Source organism: Ascaphus truei, chromosome 8 (genome assembly GCF_040206685.1).
Source record: "Ascaphus truei isolate aAscTru1 chromosome 8, aAscTru1.hap1, whole genome shotgun sequence".
Classification (NCBI taxonomy): domain Eukaryota; kingdom Metazoa; phylum Chordata; class Amphibia; order Anura; family Ascaphidae; genus Ascaphus; species Ascaphus truei.
The window spans coordinates 75,681,209-75,705,964 of NC_134490.1; the positions used below are offsets into that span (position 1 = coordinate 75,681,209).

Sequence of the window (24,756 nt, forward strand, 5' to 3'; positions counted from 1 at the left end):
CTTAGAACCCAAATCCACCATCATATATAGTGTCAAAAGGAGTGCTATATCTATCTACCTAGAATTGTGACCTCATGTACAGAACCAAAAGACAAAATGGCCCAGTGCTATATCTATCTTGACATATTATATAGTTAAATACTTATCTGTATATCTTCTCATAAGCAAGGGTCATTTAGTTCAATTCGCCAAAGTATTTTAAGCCTACAACCAATTCATGACATGGCCCATCTCCTGCTCCTAGCACTGCTGCACCTGTGAAGGATCAGTCTATTAAAGACAGCTCCCCCTCCATTAGAGAGGTGTAACCCATGTTCCCCCACCCCAAGGGAGATTCACTGCTGTTACCTGGTGATGTGCTACCTGTATGGTTAACAGGTGGGTCTGAGCATCCGCCGGTGGTAGTGGGGATAATCAGGGCAGGCTTTTCATGCTTGGTACCTTCTCTTCTGGGTGCAGTGCCTCCATTTCCACAGGGCCTATCATGGATAGCCGCTGTCCCCTGTGGAAAACACTATCACCTCCCCCTGAAGAACTGCAGTCTCAGGCAGGAGTATAAAATAAGTACTGGTTCTTTATTCTTGTACAGCCATACACAGCATACATTACAGCATACTCTTCACTCTCTAGTCTCTGGACTCCACCCCCAGGTCTTGAGGCCCCAAAAGTCCATCCCTGACTCCCATATCCCCTGGTGGAATATGGGGTAGCTGTTCCCACTCTCATGAGGGAGGGGATCTCTCTCTAAATTTGGATCTGCACCCCCTTTTGTACCCAGGGGAGGGTCCTAGGTCTGAACCCCAGATAAGGCCCACCCCCCTGTCACTCAAGTGAGTGATTTATTGCAGGAGCATGGATTTAACCCAAACATTGCCTGCGCTGGTACCAGGGCTTATGTGTTAGGCAGGGCAAATTAGTAGCCCGGGGGCACTTGGCTACAGAGGTTATGAGAGCTTTGCAGGTGCAGCAGTGTTAGGAGCTACAGATGGGCCATACCATGAAGTGGCTGTTGGCTTAAAAAACTTTGGTCAAAGAATTGAACTAAATGACCATTGCTTATGAGAAGATATATAGATAACTATTTAACTATATAATATGTCAAGTTAGATGCAGCACTGGGCCATGTTGTCTTTTGTTCTATACTTACTGACTACCTTTCGTTACTCTGTGAACATTGTTATTTCAAAGCATTCTCCTGCAGTGCTTGAATTGCTAGGTTTCTATCTGAGTAGTAATACCCTCTAACAATGAAACCAGAAAATAGCCAATAGAATGTAAGTAACCTGTGCTCAACCTACCACTTGGGTTTTTCATGATATCTCAATGATCAAATGGATGTATAACAGCACTTGGTGATTAAGAACACAAAAGAGCATCCATCTGCAGAAAACCCACCACATTGTTATAGTTTGCAACAGAAACACTGCTAAAGTCTTGTTAGTGAGAACATTTCCAGGTCTGTTTTAAAATGAAATATAGATCTAATTACACCCATTATTCCAATTGTGTCTTCATTTAAATAATTAATCAATCACTTTAATAATATATTATACAACATCATGTAATGTGAGTTTCTAATGATTGGTTTTGTAGTTTTATGTATTTATTTGTTGGCACAACTAACATTGGATAATGGGCAGCCAGAGAACTAGAGAAAGGGAGATATGATTCCCCAGTCATGCCAAAGCAGCATTCAGCTTTATTCATAAAACACTCCAAAATGAACAGATTGACCTCAATGCAGAACTCTACACAGTGGATTTCAGTAATGTGTGTCAGTTTGCTATTAGAGCCATCACTAACAGTGCTCTATAAAACCCAACAAGGTAGTACAAATAAGTAGTAATACATAAGAACCATACAACATTCATAATGATAGAAGAATGACAAAGGCAGTTTTTATGAAATGTTTGTATTCCATTAAAGAGGAACTAGTACATTGCTAGACGTGTTCTCTGTACATTTCCATTATTGCATAAGGACATTTATTATTTGTTTATTATAATACACCATACTTCAATATTTTTTTTTCAAATCGACTTTTGTTAAACGTTTAATTGTTTGAAATTGTTGGATTCTCACAGAAAAAGTACTCCGTTTCAGGAATGGGCATGCCCTGGTCACGGGAAAGTACAATGGATAATGGCCCCATCGTTAAAAATTTGGGAAGTGCACCGCCAGCTAAAACTGTAGGTATCTCTGAAAACATGGGGTCCCTGGAGCTCAAAATAGAGTGTTTCAGATCTAAAAGACCCCCCTGTTCCAATAATATTAAAGAAAAAACATCAATTTGGGGAGGGATTACTGCTGTTCAAATACAGAATTCAGCAAACTTCTATGCCATTTTTGGATTGCCATACAGAGTAAGGAAAAGGTGTAGATTCAGAATTTTATATCAGAAGCCAAATCTTTATAGAGTATCGTATTGAAGATACATTTCAGCATTAAGAGATCCATGATTTATTTTGTTGGTAACTGGTTAAGATTCATTGATTTCGCAAATGAAGCAGAGTCTTTTAAACCTGAAATAAAACTTACAGAATGGTCTGAGTTTTGACTCTCTTGAGCTTGAAGTCCTGGCTAGATACCTGAACTCCTAGAAAGAAATGTCATTTTCACAATCTTGACCTGGGTTTAATGAATTCTGTCTGTTGATGGTGCCCCAGATAACATATTAATAGCTTTTACCATTTGGATTAAATTACAAAAGTGTTTCACATTTTATTACTTTATTAGAATACCTGAACATTTATTCACTTAATAGAAATGTAACTTAAATTAGTGTCTTTTTTGAAGACAAAGACATAATATAGATCATTAAGAATTATACAAAATCAGCTACTTTACGATTAACACACATTTCATGTTTTAATCTATGAAATCTTTAATTTTATTGTTACTTAAAGGTTTTGGAACATGTCTAATATATCACACCTATGTATATATATATACATATATATATACACATAGATAAAAATACCACCAACAAAAATTACGGACCAATAGGAATAATACGTTATAACTATATGTATATATTTACAATACCAATGGAATTCTATATTATTTTTTATTTTTAAGCTGACTCAAATCATTTTGAATTTCATATATGTCAGGCTGTGGACAAAAATATCAAATCTGTCTTTCCACATTAAAGGCATTATTAATAAAGGAGTAACGTCATAAAATCATGAGTGTCTTTTTCTTCAAGTCATTTATTTTTCACTCTCACAATAGGTCGTAGAAGCATTTTGTTGGTGCATGTCACAGCTTGGCATACTTTGGCTACACCTGACTTTTAAAGCACACAGTCTTAGCTACATCAGTGCCAGTCAAATGATTGATTCACCATTGTGTAGAATTTTCTATTGTGTTCTCTGAAATATGAATAAAGTTGTTCTAGCACAGTTCCATTTACTACTGGATGTGGTCGCCCCTTGGACTCATGCAAACATCTTTCTCTCCCATCACTTCGAATGCAGTAAAATCCCTTTGTTTGATTAAAGTAAAAATTTGAAGACACAATTCTGGGAGGCAGGTTAAGAAATCTTTCAACCTTCTGCAATTCAGGAAGGGGGTTTTTGATTAACGTATTACCGTCCACTATGTGAATCTGATCCAAATTAAAATACTTGAGCCATCTTTCCATATGTATATCATACAAGCTTCTCTGGATGGCTTTATATCTTGTATTAAGTGCACCGTTTTTAATAACTATGTCTTCAAAAGGCTGCACTGGTTTGTGACTTTCGAGTCTGTTGTAATATACTTGGGTATAATCAGATATAACTCTCTCAGTGGGGTCTCTTAGAATAAGCAGCAGTTTAATAGAGCTATTCATGTCATGAATCCTTTCTGGTGCCTGCGGCGAAGTAAAATAGCCTGGTGTTTTCTCAATAGTAATTTGATTTTCATAGGAGAATGGCATCAGATTATTGTACCAGTCAATTCCTTTCACATAATTCTCCTCCCAGTCAAAGAAATGTACTTCTGTTGCTGCTACCACAATATGAGGATGGATGTCCAACATCTCTAGTAATGCTCTGGTCCCGCCTTTTCGGACGCCTACAATTATGGTTTGAGGTTTGCGACGACTTGTACCAGGAGGCCTGACCTGTGTCGAGTAATGCTCACTCGCATTGCTGAGAACTCCTACTTCAAACTGGAGGGCTTCTAATAATGTAGCATTCTTTGGCACATGGAGCTCAACCAGAGCTGCCTGACGCTGGGTCAGTAGAAGAAGCGCGGATACCACTAGAATGGCCATGTAGAGAGAAATGAAGCAGTCAGTTCAAAATAACGTTAAATGTGGCTAATGAAAACTTGTGCAGTTTTGACCTTGACGCTTTAGACGAGAAGAAAGGAAGAATGACAATGGTTTTCAGAAGCATCTAAAATAAAAAAGAACAAAAAATTGAAATTATTAGAAAAATGCTAATATACAATTATTAAACATCCATAAGCCATTATGATTGACACACGCTTATAACTTCAGTTCTACTAGCAACGTGAATTATCTGCAGCAAAGTGAAAACTTTCGCTTTGAGAGCTTTTCTTTTGTTCCATAAACTAAAATATGAAAACATCAGAGCCTTGCACAAGTCAGAAGGGGAAAGCAATCGCCGGGATTCACTGACCACTGATGCAGGATATCTCACCCCGATCCGGCATTATCTGCTATTCCCCAATGGAAATTAGCGCTGGGTCTGGGTGTTTTCATCCGCATCAGTGCCCAGTGAATCTCCCCCAATGAACATTAGAATAAAGGTGTTTGTTTAATGCATGTTGTGTACAAGTTCTTAAAAGAAAATCACAAGACCAGCCACATTTCTTTAACTGACAAAATAATTTCTTCAAAAGAATCTTTAGATGTACAGATGTAGCGGTTATTGCATTCCGTGGCTTGCTGCAGCGGGACATACACAACGCACCAGTGGGAGAAGCGGCCATTGTTGTTAATCAGCTGGCGAGAGAAAGGGGTGAGGCTATTGCACCATTTTACCAGCTTGAGCGCACCACCCGGTTGCAATAACGTTGGCTACATAGGTAATGCAAAAGACCAGGAGGACTTCAGAATAAGGTATCCAGTCATATGCACCAGGTATCAGAAATGTAATTTGTAAACAAAACTGTTCTGAACAAATAAATGGTAATGTAGCTTTAAAAAAAAAATCTTCATTTGTTGCTTCTAAGACTAAGTGGAGGACCTTTTGCCTTCTGATGTTCTTTCTTTCACAATCTCTTCTGTCACTATATTTTGTCTTTTCTGAGGAACACTGCATAATTTAATGAGACACCGTCTGTCTATATTTCAAACTCGAATCTATTGCCTTTTCAGTTTGTGGTAAACTGTAGCTATTGGCTAGTAACCGCTTTACTTGTGCCTATGGCCTTGTTCACATTCAAACAGCTAAACTGTGTTGATAAAGCTAAATTAGTCTAAAAGTGGGCAAAATGATTGGTGTGAATATCAGCGGCTGACTAAACTGTTCTCAAAAGCCTAAGGGGTGAGTCACAACATCCACTAGTCTCACGGAAACCATTACGAGTAACCAACTTAACTAGTTTAACTGGCTTGCCAAAAAGCTCATATATCACGCTGGGAGAGAAGGAGTTTTCAAGTCTAGGAGTATCTGCTAATCATCATGTAATATTTGGAAGGAGAGGGTGACAGCCAAATGCTAATTAGCATGCATAAATTAGTTAGACGGTTTGAGGAGAAAATGATGGCTTAAAAAGCGATTTGGCCCAATAAATGGATTAATAATATGTATTTTACTTTAACTCCAAAACCTTGTTGATTGACTGACTGGTGGAAAGCTTTGCTACATGTTAGCGAGAAGTGACCATATAACATATTGTTGGCTGATTGAGGTGCAGCAGGCTGTCAATCATGTTACTTTAGCCAACCTTCCCTCGGAGTTAGCACAACCCTGTTAACTCCACACTCTCCATTTTACTCTAGTACTTGGCCAGGAAATTATTAAATTGTTAGTGAAATTAGTTTCCAGCTCCAAGATGAAAAGTGTCTCACACAAAACACTGTAAATACTAGCCTCAGATAACAAGTAAATCAGCAACTCTGTACTACGCTAGGAAAAAATGGTGCCTACTAGTGAACTAGGTAACATTGTTAGGGATTTTATGTGAAGACTGATACTTCTTTATTACCAAACATCAGGACGCCAAGGAAGGGCAATGGGTCTGTGATGATGCAGTAAGTTGACAAAAAACTGGCAACAGATGAACTGGATACCTCTTCTATTGGCTGGCAAGCACATTGCAGTGCTTAGTACTCAGGGAAATAACTTTTGATAACACTTTGTACTCCTGATTTTAAAACGGGTGGTGTTTCTTGACCTCATTTTTCACCATGGCACTATATTGAGTCTACTTAACAGCAACAAAGGAATAGGCGGACAGTTTTTATTCTATTACCTGACAGGGCCCATGCAAGCTGCAGGATGACAAACATACACAACACACCTTCACACATTTTACCGGAGGAAAAAATGTGCTCAACTTCAGCAGACAATTTTAAGACTGAATTTATTAGTACTTAAAGCAGCAATGCTACATACCCCCTTTCCCCTTTTTTTCTTATTTGTATAGGTAAAGCGTGTGACAATGTATAATTCTACATTCTTGCCTAAGCTGGCTAGCGTTTAGTGCTCCTGTTATAAATCTGTACAAATCCTGATTGTTAACGTAAAAAAATGGCCGCCTTCTTCGTGTTGCAGGCTGTGAAATGCTGCAGCTGATATGCAACATTATATTACTAAGTGTAACACATGATTGTTGCAGCTTTCCTACTGTAGTAATAGACAGTCTGCTGTTTAGAACACATCAACAGATGTTTGTAATACTTTGTTGCCAAAGGACAGAGCTCAAAGAGGTGTGTGTGTGAGAGACTGTTTCAAAAGAGGAAGTGGATATGACTCTCTAAATGGTTTATGTAGCAACCAAATGATGGTCAGCACATTACAAAATCATTAAAATGGCATTAGGCGCTTAAAAAAATGCAGACATTATTATCTAATACTACAGAACTGATTTATTTAAAACATATATAGGATTTTTCACGTTTTGCTGCTCTAAGTAATAGACAATAAAACATTTAATGACAAGACATACATAATTTCTATGTGTACAGGAGTATGTATGATATGTAAAAACATTAACATTTGTAAAAATTTGTATTTTCGTTTTTTTTTAATTCAAAAACATATATTCTTTAAATAAATGTATCCCATTTTAGGTACATATACTTGTATGTTTTTCATGTCCCATTGTTTCTGAAAAAATAATGAAAATAAATGAATATTTTTGCACCTTTATTACGTCTGAAACATTATATACTCTTATCTACTGCATTAAATATAATTCGCACATTTTCTCCCAGTAGTTTGGGATTGTTTATCTAAATTAACCATTGCAGCTAAAAGCACCGCATATACTGTAACTGTGTACAGAACTGGACTGAAGGAGTAGCTTCAGAGGGAGTGGCTCAGTGAGTCAAGACAGAGTAAGTAAATTGAGAGTTTGAAGCAGGGGAGCCTGGTTCAATTCCCGGGGTCAACTCTTTGTGACATTGGGTAAGTCATTTTATCTCCCTGTGCCTCAAGCACCAAAAACATAGATTGTAAGCTCCACATGGCAGGGACCTGTGCCTGCAAAATGTCTCTGTAAAGCGCTACATAAAACTAGCAGCGCTTTACAAGAACATGCTATTATTATAGTAGTTTCAATAATACAGTACTGCCTTTAAAGAAGATAAACACCATTCAAATAAAAATGTTACTTCTCCTTGTGATTTGGGGGCATGTCAACTTTTCTCCCTGTGCCTCAGGCACCACAAATAGATTGTAAGCTCTGCATAGAAAGTGCATAGGAGCAGGGTTCTCTCTGTGTATCCGCTATACAAGACATTGAGATAGATAGACAGGGATTCATTGTGCTAACAAAATTCTTTGTACAGAGCTGCCTACATTCACCGCGCAATATAAGCAACAAATAGTTTTATTACCACCTGAAGATTTTAAGGTAACTTGAAATGGTAGGTCACAGATGTATGCAAATCCTAACATCTTTCTGGGAGAGTGCAGAACATTACATTTATCAGGCAGGTCCTTCCAGTACGCCTGCAATGAAAAACATGTATTTAAAGTTCAAGTGATTCATCCTAATGACCTCTGCTGGTACTAAAAATGTCAGAACAATGATGCGAGTAATGATCCAATGTGATTTATTATTATTATTATGCTGTCATTTACACATGTCCAAAAGCCATCACCCAATACTGTCACAAAGCATATGGAACCAGGGCACTCCTGCAGGGGCACAAACATGCCAGGGTGCGGGGGCACAAACATGCCAGGGTGCAGGGGCACAAACATGACAGGATGCAGGGGCACAAACATGCCAGGGTGCGGGGCACAAACATGCCAGGGTCCAGGGGCACAAACATGACAGGATGCAGGGGCACAAACATGCCAGGGTGCAGGGGCACAAACATGCCAGGGTGCGGGGGCACAAACATGCCAGGGTGCGGGGGCACAAACATGCCAGGGTGCAGGGGCACAAACATGCCAGGGTGCAGGGGCACAAACATGACAGGAAGCAGGGGCACAAACATGCCAGGGTGCAGGGGCACAAACATGCCAGGGTGCAGGGGCACAAACATGCCAGGGTGCGGGGGCACAAACATGCCAGGGTGCGGGGGCACAAACATCCCAGGGTGCGGGGGCACAAACATGCCAGGGTGCAGGGGCACAAACATGCCAGGGTGCAGGGGCACAAACATGCCAGGGGGCACAAACATGCCAGGGTGCGGGGGCACAAACATGCCAGGGTGCAGGGGCACAAACATGCCAGGGTGCAGGGGCACAAACATGCCAGGGTGCGGGGGCACAAACATGCCAGGGTGCAGGGGCACAAACATGCCAGGGTGCGGGGGCACAAACATGCCAGGGTGCGGGGGCACAAACATGCCAGGGTGCGGGGGCACAAACATGCCAGGGTGCGGGGGCACAAACATGCCAGGGGGCACAAACATGCCAGGGTGCGGGGGCACAAACATGCCAGGGTGCGGGGGCACAAACATGCCAGGGTGCAGGGGCACAAACATGCCAGGGGGCACAAACATGCCAGGGTGCGGGGGCACAAACATGCCAGGGTGCAGGGGCACAAACATGCCAGGGTGCAGGGGCACAAACATGCCAGGGTGCGGGGGCACAAACATGCCAGGGTGCAGGGGCACAAACATGCCAGGGTGCAGGGGCACAAACATGCCAGGGTGCGGGGGCACAAACATGCCAGGGTGCGGGGGCACAAACATGCCAGGGTGCAGGGGCACAAACATGCCAGGGTGCAGGGGCACAAACATGCCAGGGTGCAGGGGCACAAACATGCCAGGGTGCAGGGGCACAAACATGCCAGGGTGCAGGGGCACAAACATGCCAGGGTGCGGGGGCACAAACATGCCAGGGTGCAGGGGCACAAACATGCCAGGGTGCAGGGGCACAAACATGCCAGGGTGCAGGGGCACAAACATGCCAGGGTGCGGGGGCACAAACATGCCAGGGTGCAGGGGCACAAACATGCCAGGGTGCAGGGGCACAAACATGCCAGGGGGCACAAACATGCCAGGGTGCGGGGGCACAAACATGCCAGGGTGCAGGGGCACAAACATGCCAGGGTGCAGGGGCACAAACATGCCAGGGTGCGGGGGCACAAACATGCCAGGGTGCAGGGGCACAAACATGCCAGGGTGCAGGGGCACAAACATGCCAGGGTGCGGGGGCACAAACATGCCAGGGTGCAGGGGCACAAACATGCCAGGGTGCAGGGGCACAAACATGCCAGGGTGCAGGGGCACAAACATGCCAGGGTGCAGGGGCACAAACATGCCACGGTGCAGGGGCACAAACATGCCACGGTGCAAACGAAACACACGAGTGATAATACTGTATTTCCTTTTTTTCTATACTCTGTAACTAAAAATGCGGGAACATAGAAAAAACGCAGAATAGGGAGGGCTAAACACTTCCAAAAAATGTCGAATTCATTATGGTGATAAACTTGAAAAATGCTGTCCCACAACTATTTTATTATTATTATTATTATTATTATCTATTGCTTCTCTGCATTATTTTAGTCCTGCACACCTGGGCATTTTTCAGGGTTCAACATAGCGTGTCAAACACTATATTATACCACGAAAAAGGATCCAGGTGTGTGGCAAGGAAATGCGGGTGCAAAGAGGCAATAAAAGTCACAGCATTGGAATGTACATCTCTGGTGTCGTACCCCTTCCATATTTTTCTATTTTAACCGTGGAAGTCACACCAAATAGTCGAGGATTAAATAGATTTTCAGATCATGTATTATTTATTTGCATATAAATAAAAAATCTTCTTGACATAAATAAGGAACAAAATGTATGCAGCGAAAATTAGTATTTCTAATCAAAATCAAATTAACTGTAATTTGTTAACATAAATCGGAGTACAGAAATGAACACATTGCCAATCAACTATTCATGTTGATGTAATGATGGTGGAGTCCTCTCCACAGGTGTGTATGGGTAGCTGAATGTTTCCCAAATCAAATAGTACACAAAGCCATACAGGATCTGTGTAGACGGTTTATTGGAAACAGCTTTTGAGATATTATAGGTAACTCAGATAGGATACTTGCTTTCTCCTGTATTGTAGTTGGGTTACCTTACCATTCTTCATCTTCATTAAAGATCGACTTGGACATCATATCGTCTTACACTTTGGACATGAAGGGGCAAATCTACTAAGTGGTGCTATTCCATAAGACACCTACAGTGTCGGGAGACCGCTTATGGCCCAGTCCCTTTAATGGACCCTACCGTCGTGTGGCACAGGGAGGTGTCTTTTGGAATGGCACTGCTTAGTAAGCATGGGCCTACATCCTTAGGATCATTATTGTACAAGTCCTCCCCTTTCCAAAGCCGGCATGATCTGCAGACACAACATCTTAGGATGGAATTCAAAGTGTCATTCCGAGAGTAAATACATATCTAAGTGTTGTATTGTATTGTATGTCTTTATTTATATAGCGCTATTAATGTACATAGGGCTTCACAGTAGTAATGCATGTGGTAATCAAATAAATAACAGATAATATAAATAACAGATGATGGGAATAAGTGCTTTAGACATAAACGTAACATTAAGGAAGAGGAGTCCCTGCCCCGAGGAGCTTACAGTCTAATTGGTAGGTAGGGAGAACGTACAGAGACAGTAGGAGGGAGTTCTGGTAAGTGTTGACACAATCAGTGAATAATGACTATTTAAAGATAAGAAATACATTTTTGTAGGTTTTTAATTGACCACCATATAAATTGTACAATGTTTTGTTCTGCATAAGCTTTTGAGACTGCAGAGGTCTCTCCATTCGATGTGATCTCTAAACGGAAGGTGGGAGGCTTAAGTACATAGCACATGAGGTTCATCATGGCAGGGAATTAGGTGTTTCCAAGGTCTGGGACCAATATGTCAACTAGCACTCTTTAATTAGGGTGAGAAAGAAAGATGTATAAAGAAATTATGTTCAGGCTTAGAATATTCTGCAATAGGCCGCGCTTATATTGCTGGCGACGCGACGTAGCCCGAAAACAAATACATTGCCGCCGACGGCGACAAAGCAACGGAGCGACGTCGCGGAAACTGGAAGCCGGCAAAATTTGATTTTTCAAGGGCTGTCGCGTCACGTGACGGCCCTTGAACAAATCAAATTGCCGGAATCCCGCGACCACGCCGCCCGGCAAAACATAACTTTCGCCCGGTGGCGACGGGTGACGTCACCCGCCGTGTCGCTGTCGCCAACGATGGCACTATAGGCACGGCCTTAGTCTAACAATTGGAAAAAACACACCTGGCAGATTGATAGGTGGTTACAAGCTGTAATATCTACCGGTTCAGTTCACTAGCATACAAAGTTAAACAGTAAAACCTCTTCAATGTGTCTTGCCACAGCATTGAGAAACATGACAGTGCTATTAAAATTGATGGTTGGTTGCTCTTTATAAGTCCACCTCTTATCACCTGTAGATAGAGATTCAACTAGTAATTTGTCTGATTGGATAACATCTATCTTATGAAATTATGACAACTTTATGAATATCAAAAGAAATACACCAAGGCAGATAAAGTTGCTTGATAGCTGTATTTATTTGATCAATTCTGCTCTTGCTTGGATCTGTAGCTGAGATGTGACTTATTTTCCAGCATCTGGGCAGAGCTTCTGCAAATATGACCATACTCCTGTTGTCTGCCCCCTGGATAAATATATAGGAGGTCTGAATTAAAGGATGATGTACTAATGTCATTTGGAGCATCTCCGAACCTTAGGGCCTTTTTTTTTTTTATTTATATGCCAAAGAGGCTGTTTGGGGCTGTTTTGCAGCCCAAAATCCACAGTCGGGGGGATTTTCAGCTAAAAAACAGCCCGAACTCTTGTTTCGCCGTATATAGAATTAGTCCCTTAAATTTGGCCTCAAAGAAACAGCTGCTCACTTAAATATCCATGTTACAGCTCAGTGTGGCTATTTCACATACTGTTGTCTCAATAATAAAGAAAAAGGTTAAGGTCATTGAAATATCTGATTTGGGGTACAAGTCCTTTAATTCAGTTACTATAGCAAGAGCTGTAAAAATAAACAATGTAGAACAGTGCTGCAGCTGAGTTGATATGTGTTTTGTTAACATCATTATGTTGATCAGGGGTGCTCAACTCCAGTTCTCAACCCCCCTCCCCCCACGTCAGGTTTTCAGGATATCCCTGCTTCAGCACAGGTATCTTGATCAGTCCCTGCTTCAGCACAGGTGGCTCAATCAGAGAGCCACCTGTGCTGAAGCTGGGATATCCTGAAAACCTGACCTGTTGGGGGGGCTTAAGGACTGGAGTTGTGCCCCCCTGACGTATAGCAGTGGCGCTGGCACTTTTTTTTGCGCTGAAGCTCATTCCCTTGGTCACTGATAAGCTCTGCGATGATTAGTCTGTTAACATCTTTATGAACTAACGTCAAATTGAACACTGCTAATCCTACAGGGATGGGAAAGTGGGTGCTCAGATGTCGCAATTCTTTAGGTCAAAACTAGAGAGAGCAGAGAGCAATTCTTATACAAAATGTCAACTTGCAGAATTCCTCATCTGTTATTTAGGGAAGGTTAGGTTTTCAATTTCAGCAGGTCATGATAAGGTTTCACGGCAAGTGGATTGAAAGTGTGACCAAAATGATGAAGCTGTTGTTGGTACAAGCTTATATGACCACAACAATAAGACTCACGCCCATGCCTTGTGGTGGAGCAAGAAAACTGTATTCATCTATGTACTTCCTTCTTTCAAATGTGATTCATTGTACAGAACTGTGAATTATTAAAATGCACGGGTAGACTTTACAACTCATGTTTACAGTGGCTTTAGAATCAAAAGTAATGGAAAGAAACGTAGAGTTGCAACGTTTAAACGCCTCGCTATGGTACACCGGGCGTTCCATGACGTAGGACCCCTCTACTTTCAAACAAAATTCAAGTTGCAGAGACCCACCTGGAATCTAAGATCCCAAAACCTTCAACTAATGCCTCGTCCAGGCTGAGTGCTTGCTCGCGAGCGATCACAACAATTAAAGTAAGTTGTAGTGTCCAAGCTGCACGGCGCTCAGCGAGACAAATCCATTTGATTAGGCCGCTCTATAGCGCGTCACTTGAGCTGTTCGCCCAATGAGGGCGAACCAGCTCCGTGACATCATAACTGCGCCCACCACGACACGCCCGCCCAGAGCGTGCAACTAGCTGGCCAGGAATCGCCCAGTGCCTGACATCACGGCGCTCGAGCGCCAGCGAGCGCCCTCCCACCCTGGACGCGGCCTTATAAAAGTCCCCAGATTCAAACTCGCTAGACGAGCTGGTCGTGCCCTTCGGCACAGGGAGCCAGGGAATGGAACGCCCTCCCCATATCCATCAGAAACATCACAGACCATCCCACACTCAGAAAACAGCTCAAGACTTGGCTCTTTGAAAATCACCTTTCCGAACCCCGATTGATTCTCTGCTCCATCTTTGGAGTTTTTAAAAAGCGCACGGGAGCCGGGTCTGCTCTGTGTGTGTGCTATACAAGACATACTGTAGATAGCTCAGAAACTTGATAATGTATTCTTTTAACGAACAATTCCCTGAGTTTGAAAATACTGCATCATGTCCTCTTCTTATAAATGAAACTGAAAATTCTGAAATGCTTTCACCGCGTTGTAAATCCAACGCTGTTTTGATATTATTATAAATCATAAAGATGTGCCCTGAATTATTTGCCAGGCAAGAACATATATTTAACATGTATGCATAAACGTCTCCTAAATACTTAAGGAACACAGCAATGGTATTGGCAACACACATGTTGCATGTACGAAAAAAACTTGTATGAACTGAATACCAAGTCAGCACAAGTTTTTCCCTGTAAATAGTGAAGCCACTTGCATGAAAACTCTTGTCTGTATATTCTCTCCCTGTTGCTCAACTATATAATATATCCAGTACCAACAAACTGCCCATTCACTCCATTCAAATGACTTGCCTATAAGGTGCCCTAAGGCGTAGCACCATTTAGTAAATAATATGTCCCCATATGTCACATGGAAATTGGAAAGCAAATTCAGACAGGACCTATTTTGCCACCGGGCTTTTGGGACCCCTTCTGACCTCTTGATAGCTCTTTTCCTTGAGGGTTGTAGTAAATGATGACTATGTTGAAATAGCAGTACTTAGAAAGACTATTACGGTGGACCCTGTATTATTTTCCCAGCCAGCATATAAAGTTTAATATGCATACTTCTTAGCAGTAACACATTATTGTATTATACTGGCAATCAGCAGGCATGGATTACTTCCTAGCATGGTGTCCTCAGGACTTGTCAATGAGATCGGACACATTTGTATTACATGCTGTCCTGCTGATTTGACAATATCCCTTTAAATATCATCCACACGGTAAAGTAAGTTGGCCAGGAATAAATTGGACAGCGTTTACAATTATATCATCTGTTTTACTGCACATTTCCCTCTTCACTGAACTTACAGCACCTGAGGCGTACATCTGCTGACCTGCATCTGCAATCTGTATTTTTATCTCTCGATCTGGTAGAAGCTAGGATTATCACAATAACGAGATACGGCAAACATTTTGCACATAGATTTCGCTTCTCAAGGCAGCCGGCCAGACCAAAAGCAACATGTTACATCTTAACAGTTTAATAGTGGGGAGGTTGAATTGTATATGCTTAGCATGATTGTTGTTGGAAGCCTGTCTTATGTTTGCCGGTTTGTTTATAGGTAACATTGTTTTTTTTTTATCTGTGTGGATCTTAAAGGGAACCAAATAAATTCTACGTGCAGCAACCGCAATTTTTTCAACCTATAACATCAGAAAACCTACACAGTAGAGGCGTAACCTGTACTCATCATCATTTTTTTTTTACTTTGGATGCTTTTGTGCGTGGATTGTTTTTGTTCACTTAGAAATTGCTTAAACGTTTGCAAAGTGCTAAATGCTGACAGATTATTATAAAAAGGTGTGTGATGTACTGAATCAGCTGCTCGGCCTCGCCTCTTCAGTCGTGCTCGCCCGCCGGCCGGCCGGCCCCTCCGAGTGACATCACTGTTCTCAGCTGTGGGATCCCTGAGGCTACCTCTGTGTTATCCCTAAGCGTTTCAAGACAGAATTGTCTCTTCCTCAGGGGTGCTGGTTCCACCGGAGAGGCGAGGCTGAGCAGCTGATTCAGTACGTCCACAGCAGCCGGGAATCTGCATCATATCGAGACCTCCATGTACTAGGCTTGTGTCCTAGCTTCTTCTAGTAAGTAGAATTTCAATTTTACACCTCAACGTAGAAACGAAGAAATTACTAGCACAATTGTCTGTTTTTTAAACCCTGTTCGTCTGTCCAACCAAGCTTGTCTTTTTATGGAGTTTTATTAAATGATTTGTTATCATGTAGTTTGGTTATCAAACATGACATCTACCTCCATTTATTATCAGCAGAATTGGTACAGTGGGGCTATTCGAGGGAAAGACCACAGCTTGTGTAACAGTTCCGCTGGCTCTCCGCATTGTTTAGGGCACAAGAGGGAATAACCTGGGCCGAATTTAGATAGTTTTACTGGGTTGAGGTAACACCTCATTAGTACCTTATATGCATTCTCCTTTAATGTTGTACATATGGAACTCTTGGTCGCTGCTTTAACTATCTCACTCCACTCTTCCTCCTCTAACGTCGTGTTCAAATCTGACTCCCGTTGAGACATAAAGCTTAAATTCTGAGAATAGTCCCTTCCTGAACCGATCACCTCTCCGTACATTCTAGATGTTAGTTCCCGTGTGTCGTTACCCAGCACACAGAGCATTTCAAAATTCATCAACTGTGGACATATCGTGTGTTTGGTGTAAAATGCCCGGATCTAGAGGTACCTAAAAAATTCTGTTTTAGGGATGTCTTTTTCTGACTTAATCCGATCGAATGTTTTAATAGTGATTCTACTCTCCAGATCCTTCAACCTCCCCAACCCATGTTGTTTCCAAACACTTAAATCTTTACTATCCAGGCCTGGAGCAAAATTCGGGTTTCCATACAGAGGAATCATCAGGGAGTGCGTAGAAGTCAGTGAGCATCTAAATTTGGTGGCCTCCCAGATTGCGAATGAGTTGAGCATTGAGGAGAGCGGTTTGATTATTGCTTTAAGCCTAATTTTGGGGTACCAAATCAGGTTACAGAGTTCCAACTGGGCGCATAGTTCGCTCTCTAGTGCCACCCATCACCATAAGGCAGGGTCTGTGTGCCATTGCACAATTTGAAAAAATTGAGCTGCTTTGTAGTATGAGAGCAAGCAAGGTACCCCCAGTCCCCCGTCCGCAGTAGGTCTGTGGAAATTTTTTGCCTTAATGCGTGGTTTCTTATTATTCCAGATACATTTTGATATCCGAGATTGCATGCACAATATGTCTGATTTAACAACTGGAAACGGAAGAGTCTGAAACAGATATAAAACACAGCAATAGATTCATGTTAACGCAATAGATCCTCCCAATCCAAGAGATATTGTATGACGACCACTCCCCCATCTCTCTTTTTAAGGACTGTAGGAGTTTGGGGTAATTGGCCTTATATAGAGCCTTATCATTTTTCGTGATATTTATCCCCAGGTATTTCATTGTCTTGGGTTGCCAATTGAAATTAAAGTTCAATGCTATTAATTTTTCTATGTCTTTAGGTGTGTTTATGTTTAGGGCCTCCGATTTAGATTGATTTATTTTAAATTCCGATATTCTATTGAATCTGCCTAGTAGGCTGAATAGGTTGGGCAGAGAGGTGAGAAGTTGTGACAACATCAATATGACGTCATCAGCATATAATGCCACCTTATGGGATTGCGATTGTACTTGGATATCTTTTATATGTGGGTTGCCCCTAAAATGGGCGGCTAGCGACTCCATGCATAGGACGACACACAACATCAATTTTCTGGTGCAAGCCTCACTCGTATGTAGCTTCCAGTGACTGTACCACTACAGGTTTCCTAAAACAATGAGCACAGCTAAAATGGACAATGTAATATGTTCCTACTTCATATTACTGTGGCTTTATTTTTGACCATAAGCTCAATCATTTAAGCATTGCTATCGGAGAATTCTACTGACAACAATAATAACTGACATACACACATGGTCTTTTAGATACCTAGTCTCTTGTCCATCTGTTCAGAGGTATTTGGCTCAGCAACTCAACTCATTTGGAAATGTGCCTCAAGCATGTTTATCAGCAAGCAGTTATCTAATGTTATCCTACATATTAAAGAAAAAGCTTAACATACCAATTTTAATACATGTACATATTTATTAGGAAAATATTTTCTGTATCCTCATTGCTTTCAGTCATAAAACGCTTAAAAGCAGCAATCCAGAGTTCCCTCAGTTTCCGAGATATTTGTATTTTTTTTAATGCCGGTTTTGACACCAAAAAATACAACTGGTACGGCAAGGTAACAGATAGAAAGAAGCAAAGTTATGTCCCTATGACGCTGCAACTTTGTACCCCTGTGGCCATTTTGTGTTTACCATGCAAGTATTCTTCTCTGGTGGACAAACATGCTCGTCACTTGGGAACCAAATGGTCCCTGAATGTCGGGGGACCTTAGATCATCTCCAGAGGATCCCCATATCTGGTAAGTAAATATATATATTTTTTTTAACACACTTTATTTGACATTTTTCAACAATACCATAAAGAGGACAAATGAAAATTATGTGGGGGGTACAGAACAAAAATAAGAGGTAGGGTAAAGCAAGTAATATATATATATATATATATGAAAAAGAAGATAGAGCGCACGCCCCATAGCATAATACTGTTGATTTCATGGTAAAAGGGAAAGGAAAGGGTGGGGGAAGAATTGCACTCACAGGAGTAAAAATCAATTAAAACATTGTGTGAATAATTCACCACCATCCGGTCTCTGCACTGCAAACATCCACAGATCTTGGCTCCCTCAGGGCTGCGTGGAGATGATGTTATTCACAGGAGGCCAGTGGTGTAGTTCGCCGAGAGGATTCAGTCCATATATTTACGAAAAACGCCTCCTTCACTTCGATGGCTGCCAGATCAATCGCGCGCTTCAAAGCTTCCTCGTGCGCATGCACAGCGTCGTAGTGACGTGATTGCGCAATTTGGATTCCCTGACGCGTTTCGTCACCAGAGGGCGACTTTCTCAAAGGGCTGATGCTGAATGGACAAAGTTCCTGGTATTTAAAGCCGATTGGTTGCTTAGCAACCCGTAATTGACAGAAAATAGATAAATTAACCTGTTAGATACTGATGGATGAATTGATTGTTTGGTAGGCTTGAATAGTATATTATATATATTTTTTGCCTTATGAATAGTTGATTATTTATTAATCATCTATTATACTGGTCTATTTAAGGTGTGTATGCAGTGTTTAATAGGTTCATATGAAGTTATGTTTAATTAATTAATTGTCAAATATAATGATTTTACATATATAATCTTATTATATATATTTTTATTTTAATGTGTAATTATGTATAATTAATAATTAGTATCTGCATTAATGAGTCTAAATGTTATTATATACACTCCTATGTTATGTAAGTGTTTCCTTACCTCACAATCCTATATAATTGATGACATAGGGATTATTAGTTTAGTTGATTTATAGTTGTATTCGTTTATATTCTTTAACATATTTCTATTACATTTAGTGTTATCCTAATTTTCCTTATGGCCAGCCTCTTATGTTCTTATGTTAGTTGCTTTTCCTTCTATCATATGCTCCTTATTATGAGCTAGTAATGTTGAGCAAATTATTATTATTTTATACTGACTTCTCTATGGGGCTTCTCAGTCTCCGTCAGTATCTAACAGGTTAATTTATCTATTTTCTGTCAATTACGGGTTGCTAAGCAACCAACCAGCTTTAAATACCAGGAACTTTGTCCATTCAGCATCAGCCCTTTGAGAAAGTCGCCCTCTGGTGACAAAACGCGTCAGGGAATCCAAATTGCGCAATCACGTCACTACGTCGCTGCACATGCGCACGAGGCAGCTTTGAAGCGCGCGATTGATCTGGCAGCCATCGAAGTGAAGGAGGCGTTTTTCGGAAATATATGGACTGAATCCTCTCGGCGAACTACACCACTGGCCTCCTGTGAATAACATCATCTCCACGCAGCCCTGAGGGAGCCAAGATCTGTGGATGTTTGCAGTGCAGAGACCGGATGGTGGTGAATTATTCACACAATGTTTTAATTGATTTTTTACTTCTGTGAGTGCAATTCTTTCCCCCACCCTTTCCTTTCCCTTTTACCATGAAATCAACAGTATTATGCTATGGGACGTGCGCTCTATCTTCTTTTTTTTTTTTAGGTAATCTTGGATGTGGTTCATCCTTATTGAGAGCAGCCGGAGACCCCCCACACCAGCACTAATTATTTACATATTTCATGGACTGATTTAAAAAGGACTGGTTGGACTCTTTTCCTTTTCTCTATACACATTTTTTGCACTTTCACATTATTTATATATGTTGTGAAGTTTTGTGTTGCATTTTTGCTGATAATCAATAATTTATATGTTTTTTAGAAATAGTCATACTTTGCATTTATTTTACATTCAAGTTCACTTCATCCAATTAACACTTTAGTCACTATTTAGTTTATCACTATTAATACCTTGGCGCTACAATTCTTGTTTTTATATATATATATATATATATATATATATATATATATATATATACATACATACACACACACACATATATATATATATATATACACACACATATACACACACATACACACACACAGTGGTGTGAAAAAAAAAGTACACCCTCTTTGAATTCTATGGTTTTACATATCAGGACATAATAACAATCATCTGTTCCTTAGCAGGTCTTAAAATTAGGTAAATACAACCTCAGATGAACAACAACACAAGACATATTACACCGTGTCTTAATTTATTTAACAAAAAAAAAGCCAAAATGGAGAAGCCATGTGTGAAAAACTAAGTATACCTTATGATTCAATAGCTTGTAGAACCACCTTTAGCAGCAATAACTTGAAATAATCGTTTTCTGTATGACTTTATCAGTCTCTCACATCGTTGTGGAGGAATTTTGGCCCACTCTTCTTTACAGCGTTGCTTCAGTTCATTGAGGTTTGTGGGCATTTGTTTATGCACAGCTCTCTTAAGGTCCTGCCACAGCATTTCAATCGGGTTGAGGTCTGGACTTTGACTGGGCCATTGCAACACCTTGATTCTTTTCTTTTTCAGCCATTCTGTTGTAGATTTGCTGGTGTGCTTGGGATCATTATCCTGTTGCATGGCCCAATTTCGGCCAAGCTTTAGCTGTCGGAGAGATATCCTCACATTTGACTCTAGAATACTTTAGTATACAGAGGAGTTCATGGTCGACTCAATGACTGTATGGTTCCCAGGTACTGTGGCTGCAAAACAAGCCCAAATCATCACCCCATCACCACCGTGCTTGACAGTTTGTATGAGGTGTTTGTGCTGATATGCTGTGTTTGGTTTTCGCCAAATGTGGCGCTGTGCATTATGGCCAATTGTTCCAGAAGTCTTGTGGTTTGTTCAGATGCAACTTTGGAAACCTAAGCCATGCTGCCATGTTCTTTTTAGAGAGAAGAGGCTTTCTCCTGGCAACCCTTCCAAACAAACCATACTTGTTCAGTCTTTTTATAATTGTACTGTCATGAATTTTAACATTTAACATGCTAACTAAGGCCTGTAGAGTCTGAGATGTAACTCTTGTTTTTTTTGCAATTTTTCTGAGCATTGCACGGTCTGACCTTGGGGTGAATTTGCTGGGACGTCCACTCCTGGGAAGATTGGAAACTGTCTTGAAAGTTTTCCACTTATGAATAATCTTTCTCACTGTAGGATGATGGACTTTAAATTGTTTGGAAATAGCCTTATAACCCTTCCCAGATTGATGGGCAGCAACAATTGCTTCTCTAAGAGCATTGCTGATGTCTTTCCTCCTTGGCATTGTGTTAACACACACTTGAATGCTCCAGACCAGCAAACTGCTAAAACTTTGGCTTTTATAGAGGTGGTCACACTTTCTGACGATCAATTAATCAAGGGCATTTGATTAGCAGCACCTGTCTGCTACTTAGCATCTTAATTCCTATGGAAGCAGTAAGGGTGTACTTAGTTTTTCACACATAGCTTCTCCATTTTGGCTTTATTTTTGTTAAATAAATTATGACACGGTGTAATATGTCATGTGTTGTTGTTCATCTGAGGTTGTATTAACCTAATTTTAAGACCTGCTAAGGAACAGATGATTGTTATTATGTCCTGATATGTAAAACCATAGAATTCAGAGAGGGTGTACTTTCTTTTTCACACCACTGTATATATACACACACATACACACTGGGCCCGACAAACTGGGACAAGACCCACTCGCCACCCCCATAAAATCACCCCCACACACACTTACCTATGGCGGGGTCTGGCTGAGGGGTTCTGACAGCGTCTCCCAGCCTTCTGCTGTCTTGTCGTGTTTAAAATCATGTTTTCCCCCTGCAACACTATTCAAAATGGCCGTGTGGAATCATATGACGCCGCGTTGCTATGGCTACGGGATGTTGTGACGTCACGCAGTGTCCTATTACCATGGCAATGCGGCACGGCCATTTTGAATAGTGCTGCAGGAGAAAAACATGATGTTAAAGATAAAAACGGAGAAGACCGGGAGACATCGCCGCAGGTAAGCAGTCAACAGCGGCCACAATGCAGTTGCCCCAGGCGACTGGGTACCGCATTTGCCGAGCCCTGTGTGTTTGTGTGTGTATATATATATATACATACACACACAAAAAAACAGAAGGAAGCGCAAGCTGCATAGCGTGACTCTGTGTGAAAAAGAGGATTTATTAAAAAGAAAGAGAAGCCCATTCTTTAGGACTTGCACTTTGAAGAGGGTAAAAAATAAACAGCATTGTAGAGAAAATCTCTCTGTGGGAGACGTCACCAGATGGGAATGGGAGTCCAAAGCCGTGCAGCTGGGCACTTGGGGACCGGACTGTAACAATCGTCAGCTCCTACCAGGAATGTGGCAGTGTAAAGCGCTCCCCTAGTCCTGCATCATGCGGCGACGTGTAGAGAACAGGTGGGACCTCGTGATCAGCTGTAAGCTTGCAGGAATGGCCAGACCTCACCGTGGTGACGTCACCTTTTGTCCATAGGTATCCTTGTGGTTGGCTATATCACTAAAGAAGCTGCAGTGTGCTCCAAGGGATTCGCTTAAAATTGGATTTTCTTCTCTTCTAAACCTTTTTGTGGAATTGATTGGACTTTTTGTGTCTCTCTGTGTGTGTGTGACCCCCCCTTCGAATCTCTGTGTGAACTGCAGGAGGTGCAGAGGGAGCTATGTGTCTGTCTTTGTGTCTGTGTCCCTCCATTCTCTCCCTCTCTCCCCCTTCCCTCCATTCTCTCCCTCCCCCTTCCCTCCTCTCCCCATCCATCCATTCTCACCCCATTCTGTGTCTGTCTCTCTCTCCCTCTCCCCATTCTGTGTCTGCCTCTCTCTAGTGTAGATAAATGAATGCTATTGTGTGGTGGTTAAAAAAAAAATTCTGCAAATTTAATATAGGGGAGTTTCCCCCCCCCCAATTTTTTAAATTAAATCAAGGGTGCATCTTAGAATTGATGACGTCTTCGCATCGAGGAAATAGGGTATATCACTCTCACATATAGTCATAATTATACACCAGTAACCACTTTAGCACTACTATTTGTTTGTTTTGTTTGAGATATATATACACACACACACACACACACACACACACACACACACACACACACACACACACACACACATATAAAATGGCAAGAAAACATTTGTGAACTCCAATGATAATTATGGAAATTACATAGTTTTTTCATGATCACTGTCTTGAATCAAACCCAGTCTTTTCTTGAATATCCAATAGGGTTTAGTTTAACCAATGTCATGTCTTATGAAACAAAATGATGTATGAATTAGACAAACAATGAGTAATTAAGAGATGAAAACCTGGTTTTATCAGCTAAATTAAAGGGGATACTTAGACTCAGATGTTTAAATGCTTACTTAGATCTTTAGGTGTGAGTTTGGGGGGCCCCACTCTATATAAAGATCAGATACTTTGTGAGTTTGGTCTTCACCATGTAGGTTTGTGGAAACATGTCATGCCACGATCAAAATAAATCTCAGAGGACCTTAGAAAAGCAGCTATTGATGCTCATTAGTATGGAAAAGATTACAAAACTATTTTTAAGAATTTGGGGCTCCACCAATCCACTGTCAAACAAACTGAGAACGTTCAAGACCACATTCACTCTACCCAGGAGCGCTCGTCCTACCAAAATCTTTCCAAGAACAAAGCAGCAACTCATCCAGGAAGTCACAATGAACCCCAGAGTAACATTCAAGGATCTGCAGGCCACTTTTGCCTTGGCAAATGTGACTGTTCATTAGGCAGCTATCAGAAAAAGACTGAACAAGAATGGTGTTAATGGAAAGGTAGCCAGGAGGAAACCACTGTTCTCTAAAAAGAACATTATTGATGTCGGAAGTTTGCCAAAGAGCACATAGATGATCCACAAGACTTCTGCAACAATGTTCTCCGGACAGACAAATCAAAGGTAGTACTATTTAGCCTCAATGAGAAATGTTATGTTTTGCGAAAAGCAAACACTGCGTTCGAACAGGAGAACCTCATCCCAACTGTCAAGCATGGTGGAGGGAGTGTGATGGTTTGCGGCTGGTTTGCTGCCTCAATATGGATGGCTTGCCATCATTGACACAACCATGAATTCTGCATTATATCAGAAGATTCTACAGGAGAATGTCAGGCTGTCCATGAGCACTCTAAAGGCCATATCTATACATACTGCGCTATATGAATGCACAAACAGCTGTCTCTTACACATACAAATGTACAATGTAATTCTATTCCTTTATACCAATAGAGACCACATAGTGTCTTCACACACTAATAGTAATGCAACAGCCTCTTACATTTCTACACCTACCCACACCATTGGTATACACTCCCACGCCACACACACCTTTTGTAAAGCGCTGTATACACTGTGGGCGCTTTATAAATGTATATTTACACACATACACACACACACACACA

At 41.2% G+C, this 24,756-nt stretch overlaps 1 protein-coding gene across 2 annotated transcripts in view; it reads right to left on the reverse strand.

Moving 5' to 3' along the window:
* Positions 1–322: 322 nt before the first annotated feature.
* LOC142502007 (heparan sulfate glucosamine 3-O-sulfotransferase 1-like) overlaps positions 323–24,756 on the reverse strand; it is a 134,427-nt gene continuing 109,993 nt past the window's right edge. The window contains exons 2-3 of one of the 2 annotated variants that reach the window (XM_075612715.1): positions 8,027–8,138; positions 323–4,388 (exon numbers count right to left, since the gene is read on the reverse strand). In XM_075612715.1, coding sequence (XP_075468830.1) covers positions 3,320–4,264 — 945 coding nt within the window. In that variant the 5' untranslated portion in view covers positions 4,265–4,388; positions 8,027–8,138 and the 3' untranslated portion in view covers positions 323–3,319. The remainder of the gene's footprint in view (positions 4,389–8,026; positions 8,139–24,756) is intronic. The other variant, XM_075612714.1, reaches the window with a different exon arrangement.